The following is a 12,823-nucleotide window of genomic DNA, read 5'->3' on the forward strand; positions in this document are numbered from 1 at the left end:
TCAGGGCATAAATTTTTCTTGAAAATAGATTTATAGAAAGGAATCTGATTTACAAATTTTTTTTAAAAAGCAAATTGCTGTTCAGAAGGAATAAAGTTTAGAGTAGTGCTTTATTTACTTTCACCTTATAAGCAAATGGATTATTTTCTATTTGTAATTTTATAAATCTGAGGAGTCTTAGCTACAGGTGTGGCAATGGAATTTTTAATGAAGATATATTGTAGAAATATGGTAAATACAAATGTCTTGTCTATATTTGCAGAAATACAGTAAATACAAATGTCAAAATATAAGCCCATCTCTAGAAAAGAACAAGCTCTTCCTACTTACAGATCCACTTCATGCAAAGAAAACTGAACAGTTTTGTTATTTTTTGAGGAAATGGTTGTAGCATTACTTTAAAAAAATACCGCACTTAGTGAAAGCAATTGGAGACTGATGCTGTCAGCCATACCTACCTGCCCAGTTTCTGAAGTGCAAGTTTAGTGCAACCAGTCGTTTGAATCAATCAGTTGTTATCAACAGCAATTGGTTAATTTAACCACAGTATAATACTAACCAACTTATATCCCATTTCCTGAGATTTAACACCTTAGTGGAACAAGCTAATGAAAACTCATAGGAAAATATATACTTTAGAAATGACCCAGGGAGACCCAGTAAATGAATGTGTGTGTGTGTGTACTATAAAATTTCTCTATATAGTAAAGATCATTAAGAAAGTCTTTTGCCTTGTTGAAGACATGAAGAAAAAAAGACCCATAAGTGTGAGGGAGACAGTAAACATCATTCTCCCTAAAGAAATTCATTTTGCTTTGGCTGAAACAGGAAACAGTAATAAGACTGGGAGGTGGGCATTATGAGTCTTTCTTCACATGTTCCTCATTAAATAAAAAAAAATAATAAGGATTAGAAAAGATATATAGAAAATCCAAGTAATCTAATGATATGCCATATGATTCAAATTAATATGTGAATTAAGCAGGGTCTATATATAAAGATTCAATATGGCTAAAAAGAAATGAACTACCAGACCGTGAAAAGACATGGAGGGACCGTAGACGCATACCACTAACTGAAAGAAAAGTAGTACGTGATTATACTACAAGAATCATACCATATGATTCCAACTATATGGCATTTTAGAAGAGGTTAAACTGTGGACACAAGAACAATTGGTCAGTGGTTGCCTGTTGAGTGGAGAGGGAAGGATAAATAAACGTTGCACAGGGGAGGTTTAGGGCAGTGAAACTATTCTGTATGATAATATAATGAGGAATACATGTCATTATACATTTGTCCAAACCTGTAGAGTGTACATCACCAAGAACGAACCCTAATGTTAGCTGTGGACTTGGTGTCAATGCCGGTTTGCCTAATGGAACAATGGAGCACTCTGGTGAGGGATTTTATAGTCAGGAGGGCTGTGCATCTACAGGGACAGGGGCTATATGGAAACACCGTACTTCCCGCTCAATTTTGCTGTGAACTTAAAAATACTCTTTAAGGTATAGGTTGTCTTAGAGTTTCAATTGGAAAAAAGCTATTATATTTCCCAAAGTATTCTTTATACTTTTTCTGGAAAACAACAGACATATATTGTCTCATAGTTCTGGAGGCTGGATGAAGGTGTCAGCAGGGTTGGTCCTTTTAAGGGCTATGAGGAAGACCCAGTTCCATGCCTCTCCCCTACTTTCTGGTGGTTTTCTGTCAATCTTGATGTTTCTTGACTTTAAACACATCACCCTGATCTCTGTTTTGATCTTCATGTTGTTTTCCTTGTGTGCATATCTTACTTCCAACTTTCCCCTTTTCGGAAGGAAATCATCCTATTGGATAAGGGCCCACCCTAATAACCTTATTTTAACTAGATTACTTCAATATAGAACATATCTCTAAATAAGGTCACATTTTGAGGTAATGGGGATTAGGACTTTAACATATGAATATTGGGAGGACACAACTCAATCTATAACAACAACAAATTTACCATAATGGCTGCAAGCAAGCAAATAAAACAAAACATATGAAAAATACAAAGTACTGGTAAAGATGCAGATTTTTATGCATTGCCACTGGAGGTTTAAATTGCGAGAGTAGAATTTATTTGTATACCTATGGATATTCAAAGCAGTACTATCCTTAATACCCACAGTGGAATCTAGCCAAGTGTCCATCAACTGTAGAATGGATCATAATCGTACAATGGAATACTAAGTAACAATGAAAATAAGCAGGAGACTTCTGTTTTCCATAGCACAGATGAATCCCATATTGAGTGAAAGACACAGACACAAAAGTACATATTGTACAATTTCATTTATAAAAATCTAAAAAACTAAAAAATCAAACCTCAAAAAACTAATCTGAACTAAGAATAGTTAGAATACTGGTTACTGCTGACATGAGGACAGAGACTGAGAACCTGACATGAGGGGACCCTGTGGGGCAAAGATATCACTCTGTTGCTTTAATGATATGCACAATCCTAACTTGATGATAAGTGAATGCATTAGGACAAATGAGTAATGCTTTTGAAAAACTTAAACAAGATATAAATACTCTGCCCCCCACTTGTGACTTGACCGAGTGTTTGATTTTTACATTAATATGTGATTGAAAAATAATGAATTGACAAAGTCGTGGGTTAAGTAGCAAACTATGGAATCCTCGTTCCATCTCAGTGCTCAGTTCTTTGATTTACTGCTTCAGGTAAAAGAAAAAAAAGTGTCTCTAGTCCATATTCAATATTTAACGAGTAGTTAAAAAACAATGATGAAGAACCATACTAGCTTTTCATTTTGTCGTCTTTACTGAAGAGCTATGTATCAAGACACAAATGAGAAATGTCCCCATCTGGTGATAAAATCATTGAACTTCAGACAGACCCCTAGAGCTCCAGAATGGAAACAGGAAATACTTTGAGACATTGTGTTCTGGGTGATGGAAGTGCTTTTCAGTGATAACAAACACTCTTCCAATGACAGCTTTTTTTTTTTCTAGGCTACAAGTAGCATAGGTGAGTTACAAGAAGGTAAATACATGCCACACAAGGGGGTCAGGTACATCAGCGAGTGGATCAAGAAATTGGCATAAATGCTGACTTGGCCAGATACCTGTGGCTCATTACAGTCAATAGGTTTATTTATCGTGGAAAATATTGCAGCCTAAAATGATGCACCTCTTCTCCTAGATGTGTTGGTATGGAGCAATGATCGAGTTATTCGCTGGATACAAGCAATTGGACTTCGAGAATATGCAAATAATATTCTTGAAAGTGGTGTGCACGGCTCACTTATTGCCCTGGATGAGAACTTTGACTACAGCAGCTTAGCATTATTACTACAGATTCCAACACAGAACACCCAGGCAAGCCCCTTTATGCTGTCACTGCACTGTGTCCTAATTTATATAACGATAAACTAAACTTTTAGGGAAAAAATAAAAGTTGGCTGTGTATTCATGATTCCTAATGAGAGTTAGCTTAGCTCAACCTTTGAAATGTGTCACTGGGGCTTTAATTTCAAGCGACTGGATTTCTAGCCAAAACAAAATCATAAAATTAAGCAGGAAAAGGGATTTAGAGGTTATGTAGTCCAACCTTCCACCTGAATGCCAGATTTCCCAAAACAATATCCCTGACAGTCTCTGCCTCTCTGAGAGGTGTTCATTTCTATTTACATGTCTGAATTAGACAGACACTTAGCAATGAGGATGCCATTGATTCCCCAGCCTGGATAATTATCTGAAATCATCAGAGTTCCTTAAAAACTTAAAGCCTTCAAACTTCATCACAGGCCTAAGAAATCAGATACCCAGAGATATGGTATAGGAATCCTGAGTATCTCAAGTTCCCCCAAATAGTGATCATTGGCCAGGTTTGAGAATAGACGTGATAAATATCAGACGTAGATGTGACAAAGATTTGGCAGTCAACTTCACTTTTTATTTTGTTTTTATATATTGCAAAGTTTATATAAAATACTCAGTTGGATTGAAGTAAGGCGACTTACTTTACTTACTTACTTTGGAGTAAAATAAAGTGAGGTCAGTGCCCCTTGACCTCAGACATGTATGCGTGGCCATCTCTCCATTGTCCACAGACTAAAGAAAATTGCCCTACCTTAGATTTATAGCTAAAACTTACAATGGCTTGTAGACTTGGAGGACTAAAAACTTAAGCCTCCATAAATAAGATAGGATTTGTAATGTTTTCTCAGATGAATACAATCTTCATCATTTTTAAAATATAATGTGACTTTTGAGACGATAACTGTACTTTCATGTCAACAGGCAAGGCAGATCCTTGAAAGAGAGTACAATAACCTCCTGGCTCTGGGAACCGAACGGCGACTGGACGAAGTAAGTCCTTCTGTATCATTCACAAGGGATCTCAGAGAGTACAAATAAAACGGCTTTCAAGGAATAGTGCTCAAAAATTAATCAGATGCTTGTTCCCTGGATAGAATCTAGAATTTTCCCCACTATTGTTCTTAAATATTAAATTTTATGACTCATTTGGTTTTGGAAAAACCTTTATGAATTCATAAATATTATATCAGCAGTTAGGAACATGAAGGAGTAATTCAGAAACAGACTCTTTTATGAGCTGTGACTACAGAATTACGTTGAGTGACATTAAAAAAAAAAACCAGTGATAACACTAATCCTGATAAATTCAGCTTTTTAATAAGGAATGTGCTTATTTCTTAAATATCAGTATATCTTCACAGGAAATTTTAGGATATTAAAATGAAGAGAAAACTGGCTTTCAGTTTTCAGTAAAGGGGAAGCTTTTCATTATTTTAGATAGCAATATTGAGTTTTCCTTAAAAACATATGAAAACATTTCAACAGTCATAGGATTTGAAAGCCATATGGAATGTAAGAATCCCAAGCATCATATATGCATGTTTAAATTATTTGGAAAATAATAAACATGTAAGTAGCCTCCTGAGATAAAGGAACACAAGGGGCACAAGGACTTTAACAGTCCTTCTGGGTTTGTTTGTTTGTTTGTTTTTAAAGATTTTATTTATTTATTTGACCGACAGAGATCACAAGCAGGCAGAGAGGCAGGGAGGGGGTGCAGGGGAAAGCAGGCTCCCTGCTGAGCAGAGAGCCTAATGCAGGGCTCGATCCCAGGATCCTGAGATCATGACCCGAGTGGAAGGCAGAGGCTTAACCCACTAAGCCACCCAGGTGCCCCCCTTCTGAGTTTTTTACAGGCCCTTTCTGGAAGAAGTAAGAAGAAAACCAGAGTTTGAAGTAAAAAATGCAAAATGCAAATTGCAAAATGCAGGTGTTTCATGGCTATAGAGAAAAGCTCATTAAAATAATTTTGTGAATGAACCCAGCAAATCCTCAAATGAGGCAATTATTCCACATTCACATGGGCAGGGCAGATAATATTGGATTTATAAAACCCATTTGCAGAGGAGGTTATAGACAGATTAGCTGCACAGTCTTGACATCAGCTAACTTCCTATAAATTCATACTCCTGTCCAATCAGTGTAATGATTCATATTTTTAAAACCCAGTTAATACTGAACTTATTTTCATTTTATAAGTTGTTTGATAATCTTTTGTCCTTAATCTTAATTGTTGAATCAAAAAGATAGTCTACATAAACCCTGTATCCTTTTGAACACAATTATTCTACTTGCTTAAAAGTTGCAAAAGGAATTTTAATAAAAATTAAAGATGTTTATTGCTATATTTTTAAATGTGGATTGACCCAAAGGAGCCAGGTAGAGACACAAGTCTGTATGAGTTAGTGTTGCTTTCTGAAAGAAGAAATAAGCAGAAAGGTCTAAATGGAATGTGACTATCTGCCTTTAAAATACGCTGCATCTTTTTCTTATTGTTAAAAATATGGCACATGATTTTATCACTCAAACTCTGCAGTCTCTTTTGTCCTAGTTTTTTTGTTTTTGTTTTTATCTATTATTTATTTATTTTTTATTTTTGGTGGTGTGAACAAAAAATAGCTTAAACAACTTACCCAGAGCCAGAGTGTACTTGTTTCTGGGGCTGATTACATTCAGATTCCACTAAGAGTTTGAGAAGTGCTCATGCGCTTCTACAGACTTTGACTTCATTTAAGTGGGTACCTTTTAGCCTCACCTCATGGAAACTTTTTCCTCTGATGATGTCGCTTGTAGGTCCTATTAGCTTTCTGCAGTAACACTACATTAAAAGAGCCACACAATAGACCTGTACTCCTGAAACAAATAATACATTATATGTTTTTTTTTTTTTAAAGCTTTAGGTTACTTACCAAAAAAAAAAAGAGAGAGAGAGAGAGAGCGCAAAAGGAATCATTTAAATCCTTAATTCCTTATTTTTCACTGCTTAACCCATTCATTATAGGAGCTGTAGATCCCTACGATGTAATGTAGTGATTCATAGAACTGAAGAATATTTATCTTTATGCAAGAACTCTCAAAATTCAAGAAATCAGAGAGACCACAACTGTGAAATTCTGCTCCTTTTCTTTATTTATAAACATTTGAGGCCTAGGACCATGCAGAACCTGGCAGCTGAGAAAAGGAGTAGCAAAGAACTCTTAAACTATAAACTGGCTACCTAATCTAAACAAAATTTAGATTTGGATAATAAGGATTCTAGTAGAACAATGGCTATCTCTATAGAGATACACAGATTTACATATAATTTCATAAATGATCTTCCTTTCCAAAATGACTCTGAATGTCAATTATATTAGCAGTTTATGATGAAGAATACCTTATAGTTTTACTCAATTATAACATATTTTGAGCTAAATATTGACCTATTATTCTATATGCCAAAATGAAGTCACCTGAGCTAGTAGGGTCAACCCCATATACTGAGCTGGAACTTCAGGGACTAGACAGCCATTGCTTAGGTAAGAAACTTAATGATATAAGAAGCTAAGATCTACGTAGAACAATTAATAGATCTCTTAGAATTTGACAGTAAGAAAATCTTGTGCTTAATAAACAGTAGTACTAGTTAGACACTAGGTTACATATCACTCCTTATGAATTCAGAGAAAGTTCATTGTATCTGAGCAGATACTTTGTGTGTGCACAGAGAGGGAAGAGAGTATATCATAATGATGTACCAGCATTACACTTGTAAAACAGCAACCAGAATTATATTCTGCTTTTAGTGGCATCTAAGGAGCACATGAATTTATTAAAAGGATGGTTTCCAGGCTGCACAGGTTTTTCAGTAAACTACAAGTTAATTAGTATCAGCTGAAATCTGACAAATGACAAATTTAGAGTTTCCTACACAGACTATGGGCAGTAGTATCTCATGTGTTCCAGGCTGTATCAAACATAGCTTTTTCCTTTCTCTTGTTTACTTAAAAGTAAAATTAATGAAGTGGTTCTTCAGGTTTGTGAGTCAAATGCAGTTCACCCAACACCTGTTAAACTAAATATGTCATCTCATACAGTAACATGAGTTGGCTTAAAGTGTAACAAAGAAGAGGTCATATTCTTTTCAGGGAAACATTTGTGGCTTTACTTTAGATTTTCAAAACTGTTTACTTTTAGAGATAGAAAACCTTAAGATTTGAAGTCACAGGAACATTTTTATAAAAAGCATTTCTACTGCAAATCTCCTGTGCTATCATTTTGGAATCAGTAGAACTCTCAAAATAAAGCACAGTATTTCATATGTATGCTTTACAGACCGAATATAAATCCTCAATATTACCTGTTTCTAAGCACACAGTTTTAAGTAGCTGTTATCATATCATATCACATTATAATTCTGTTATTGGCAGAGTGATGACAAGAATTTCAGGCGTGGGTCAACCTGGAGAAGACAGTTTCCCCCTCGTGAAGTACACGGAATCAGCATGATGCCTGGCTCCTCAGAAACGTTACCGGCTGGATTCAGGTTAACCACAACATCTGGACAATCGAGGAAAATGACAACGGATGGTACAGTAGTTTTGCATTTCTGCTTTTAAAGTAAAACAAAACAGAACAAAAAAACCTGTTTAGCAAAAGCTAGTATCATTCTCTGACCTTGCATAGCTTTCTGGAATTCTTTTCTTAAGTTGGTTTGCTCTGCTTGAAGTTTACTTTGCTTTCATCAAAAACCAGACTCTTGGAATCGGCTGATGCATGAACCCATGGCACCTCGTTTACATTTTAAAAAAGAATTTAGAAAATCCTAAAAAGGACAATTTTGGCTAATGTCCACATCTAGGAAGAACAATACTCATCTGCATGATTTGTGTTTCTTTACTCTTCTATTCTCAAAGTAAAGAATTTGTTTAGTTAGAGGTTGGATTTGGACTAATGGTCCTTAGTGAATGGAAATTAACTCTGTGGTCACCCTACATGTTTGAATATTATGAGTTTTATATTTTGTCTCAGAAACCCAGACTCATCAGATATTTTCACCTCTGACCAAGGCAGAAGGCCTTAAATAAACAAGCACAACTATGAGAAGAGAATTAAACAAACACAAAGCCAACAGTAATTTCCCAATTAGTATTATTTCCTTCTGTGGACATTAGACTTGTGTTACATACTTCACAAAGGAAAACAGCCATTCTGAAGGAGAGACCACTTTGAAATAGTAGTCACAAAGTTATTTCTATTTGGTAGGCATTAAAAAAAAAATAGCTTCCCTCTCTCTTTATTAAGACAATTGCCCAGAGTCATTATTTCTTTTCAAGGTTATAGCTCTCATGGCCCTTAAAATTAGTTTCAATATAAACCATGATCTCTGATCTACACATCTTCTCACTTGTTAATGTTATGGAACATGTTAACAAAATTCATGAGGAATTTAATGTGATTCAAATTAGTGAAGAAGCTCTTCAATACTTGCAGGGGGGGAGAAAAATCCACTATCTGGAATTCTCTAGAAGCAATCTTCGCTTCAAAAACAGAAGCGCGGTGGGGAGCTGCTTGCCTTACAGGCTTCTAAGGAGGAATACACAACTCGAAACCCAGCTGAATCACACTGGAGTAACTTTTCATTAGTAACTTGGTCTAGCGGGAAGGGATAGGAGTGGCTCATGTCTAAGAGAAAGAAGGTCTACTAATATGTTAAGGATCCCTTTACGCAGGGGGTCATCCTTCTCATCTGAGATTCTGTACTCCATCATCCAAGTTCCTCTAAAGCCCTTTTCTCCGTTCGCAGTTGCTTCATCAAGACTGCAGAGGTTAGACAACTCCACTGTTCGCACATACTCATGTTGACAAGCCACTCAAAGGAGGCAGCACTGACTTGCTGTGAGTAGCTTCCCTTGGCTGACCAAAAACAAACCACCCCAAAGCGGCACCTACATAGAGCAGGAAATATACACGACACGCTTGGGATGGCCTAGCAGTCCAGAAGGGAGATCACCCTTTCGGATTGCTAGACGGTAGGAGACGAGTCTTAGTATCATAGCTCTGAATTGAGTCCTTCCGATCACCATCTGCCTGCTCTGACCGATGTAAGGTCCCGCTGTTGGAGGCCTGCCACTCTCTTACGACACATCGGCAGGTCGCAGCCCCGGCCACCAGCACCTACTTTTGAGTAGCATTTTATATGGACGCACATAGGGTTTTACTGAGGACAGTTTGACACTTTGAGAATGACACACTTTTAAGTGAGTATTTTTTGCAGGGGAAGCTGAAGGAAGCAGAGAGTGATTTTAGTAGGTACACAGAGTCAAATAGCAGAGACAGGAGAATGTCCTAGAGGTGGTTTATTATTAAAAACAATAGGCTGACAATTTTTGAACTTTTAGCATGTTGTTTTCCATCGCTTTTATTTATATTTGTTGAAAACAAATAAATGGGTTTTAAGGAGCTGGGGCTTACGGCATAGGAACAAAGTGAAATTATAAGAATGCAAATAGGACTAAAACTTTGATGATACAATCGTAAGCTAGCAGCAGGCATTTGTTTTAAGAGAAATACTTAGCTGATGAAAAATCCACTCCCAAGTCCATATAAAAATGGAGTTTGACTGAAAAACAGTCAGTAGTTAGACTGTGGTTTCCTGGATTATACATGTCAAGCGCTCATGAAATTTTTTTAACCTAAAACTGAGTTTTACCAAAATATTTACCTTCTTTAATAAATTAATATTTTGGAAAAATAATTTTTAAAGCAATATTTGGAACCCGATATGTGCCCAGGGATGGGGAGAGGAAACAGTTATAGGCAGAGGAACAGCTCATCTTGTGCTGTTTATTCATTGCCTTGAACTAAAAGCTCCATGCAATTTATTGTTGGTCTTTGGGGCCTAATATGGGAGCTGGTGTGCTGCCTTATTTGGGTCACTATTTGAAGCTGCTGATAAAACAAAAAGCTTTCTGATAAGAGATTTAATTTCAGAATGTAAAACCCAACATTAAAAATTTAATTACGGTATACAATTTGGCATCTAATTAGTCATGATCTAAAGTATATAATGATTCGGCTAAATAAGAGGCTTTCCAAAATACTGTTTGTAATAGCTTCTACACATAACATGATAATTTCCCCAGGAACTGAATACTTCACTAATTTACAAATGACTATTTAATATGTGGAGTAGTGCTTGCTGCTTAGTTCCTGACTGATGGGTAGAATTACTCTTTAACTATTTGCAGTCTGTATTTTGTGCATGGCATTCTAGTTCATATTTCCCAGTTTTTACCATTAAATGGGATAAAGGTATTTATTTTTACAATAACCTAATCTGGGGCAACCAATTTCTGTCAGCACTTTTATTATTAAAGTAATTCAGAACATGTCATTTGTTGCTTCATTTGTGTTGGGAAGAGAAACTGTGAGCTTTTCCTAAGCATAGTATGACAGAAAAGAATCAGTGATGCCACATCAGATATGTCATTTATTACCGTTTTGTTTTGTCACAATTCAACAAAGGTGTCTTTTGAAGAGCTCTAAAAGATATGAACTAGAATATGACTCTCTTCCATGGAATAGGTCAATTCAACCAAATTTACTGATGAGCAAGCTCTAAATTTTTCAAAAGGACAGCTCACATTTTCTGTGAATACCTTTGTTTCTATTTACCACCATGCTTTCCACAAACTTGAGCAAATCTTGTTATTTATTAAGTTGGCCTGCACAAAATCGGAGAAGAGCAAATGTTAATTACCTACAGCTCTCGGTCAGATCCTAGCTGACATTCTGTTCACGGACTCCCAGGGCAGACGTAGACAGGCTGCATGGAGATCACCAACGGTGGCAGAGGGGGAATTGTCCAGGCTTGGGAGCTGTGGATAGACTAACGCTGTGCATTAAATATTTTAGATGTCTTTTCCGTCTACTCTACCTAAAGTGCACTACCATCTCGGAAGACGAATAGTGAAGACCTTTGTGAAGACTGAATTCTAAGGAAACAACCACAAGTAATGGCTTATTCAGCTGAAAATGTGATCTGGGGGGAGTCAGACATTAAGTTTGATTCGTTTACTACAATTGTAAGAAAATGCTTAAGTCATTTGAATAATAAGCATCATCCACATCATAAATTCTGTACAACAGCTTTTATGAAATGGAGCCACTGTTTTTTTCATGTTTTATTGTAATATACTAGGCATTTCTGTATTACTGTGTATGTATTTCTTTTTAAATGTGTAAGTCTTATGTAAATGGATATAAATATGATTTTTAAAAAAATAAAATATATGGTTCATGGAGTCTCGAGTGCAAACATTTGACAATTCCAAGTACTGTTTGTATTTTACCATTCCACCATTTTTACAGTTTTTGAATTGTAACAGTCAAATCGATATGTTTCTCCTTCAAGTCTGTCAATACTTAAAGCTGAAAACCTGCCTCTGATCATGTAAAAAGGAACGATTTAACCTGGAACTGGAGCCAAAAATAGTCCTTTAAAGGCAATCAGGGATGTCCTATATCTTTAGAAATAGCACTGTGATGGCTCGATCTCCTTTTCAGTACAAAACAGAGCTAAACTGTTTACAAGAGTCAAAAGCAATTGTTTAAAAAAATTTATAAGGAATAAACATTATCTTCTCTTGTTACCTGTGGACCAAGAAAAAAAAAGAAAAGAACTTCTTTACTAAGAACCACATGCTCATCAGATATCTTGAACCGCCAGCCAGCACTGCTCAGTGAATGTCAACCACTGCAGAGTCTGAGGCTCATTACCATTGAAAAATAAAAAATAAAAAAACAAAACCCAGAAACCTTTCCCTTTTGTCAATGTAACAGGGCATTAGCCAGACTCATGTCTAATGTTTTAAGCTTCTAGCCAAGATGGCCTTGTTGCGACTTCCCTGAAGTCAGTCTTATCAGAGGAAATAAATGAAAGACAGAATGATTAACATATATAGTGTATAAAAGTATAGAAGAGTAATCTCTTCCCTGTGGCTTTATTTGGTGGTGTTACTGTTGTTTATTCTTTGTTTATATGGGAGATTTCAAAGTAAAACCTATTTAATAATACCATTTATCTAACTGCTGATTTTCTGCTGCTTGATCTTATGAAGCGCAAGACCTGTCATTAGTAATTTCCTTTTTGTATTTAATTTGCTATGTTTGCACGTACATTACATTTGTTTTGATGTCTATTTTTGTTCAACAGATTCAGTCAAAAGGTAATGGTAACAGAAACCCTCTCCATTGTCAATAAAAAAAAAAATACTTCCAGTTCTCTGTTTAATCTCTGTTTTCTAGTCACATAGTGTTTAACAATTTACTTAAACCATAATGCAAATTGTCCTTTCAGTGACTCAATCTATTATTTGTCTTCAACAGGGAGTTGGCCACAAGGGGGAGCACTAAACTTGCTTATGAAGGTGATTGTAAATTTTCTAAAAATGTTGCCGGAGCAGGAACA

The 12,823-nt window shown here is 36.0% G+C and overlaps 1 protein-coding gene across 12 annotated transcripts in view; it reads left to right on the plus strand.

The window, feature by feature from the left end:
- Positions 1-12,517, plus strand: part of PPFIA2 (PTPRF interacting protein alpha 2) — a gene marked incomplete at both ends in the record, with an annotated part of 479,299 nt that extends 466,782 nt beyond the window's left edge. For 10 of the 12 annotated variants that reach the window (XM_080810773.1, XM_080810778.1, XM_080810780.1 and 7 more), the window contains 4 exons: positions 3,194-3,369; positions 4,294-4,362; positions 7,782-7,941; positions 9,158-9,216. In XM_080810773.1, coding sequence (XP_080666899.1) covers positions 3,194-3,369; positions 4,294-4,362; positions 7,782-7,941; positions 9,158-9,216 — 464 coding nt within the window. Of the gene's footprint in view, positions 1-3,193; positions 3,370-4,293; positions 4,363-7,781; positions 7,942-9,157; positions 9,217-11,268 lie in introns of those variants that run through there. The other 2 variants (XM_080810779.1, XM_080810781.1) reach the window with 1 other exon arrangement.
- Positions 12,518-12,823: the final 306 nt, after the last annotated feature.

Source organism: Martes martes (genome assembly GCF_963455335.1).
Source record: "Martes martes genome assembly, chromosome: 8".
Taxonomy (NCBI): Eukaryota; Metazoa; Chordata; class Mammalia; order Carnivora; family Mustelidae; genus Martes; species Martes martes.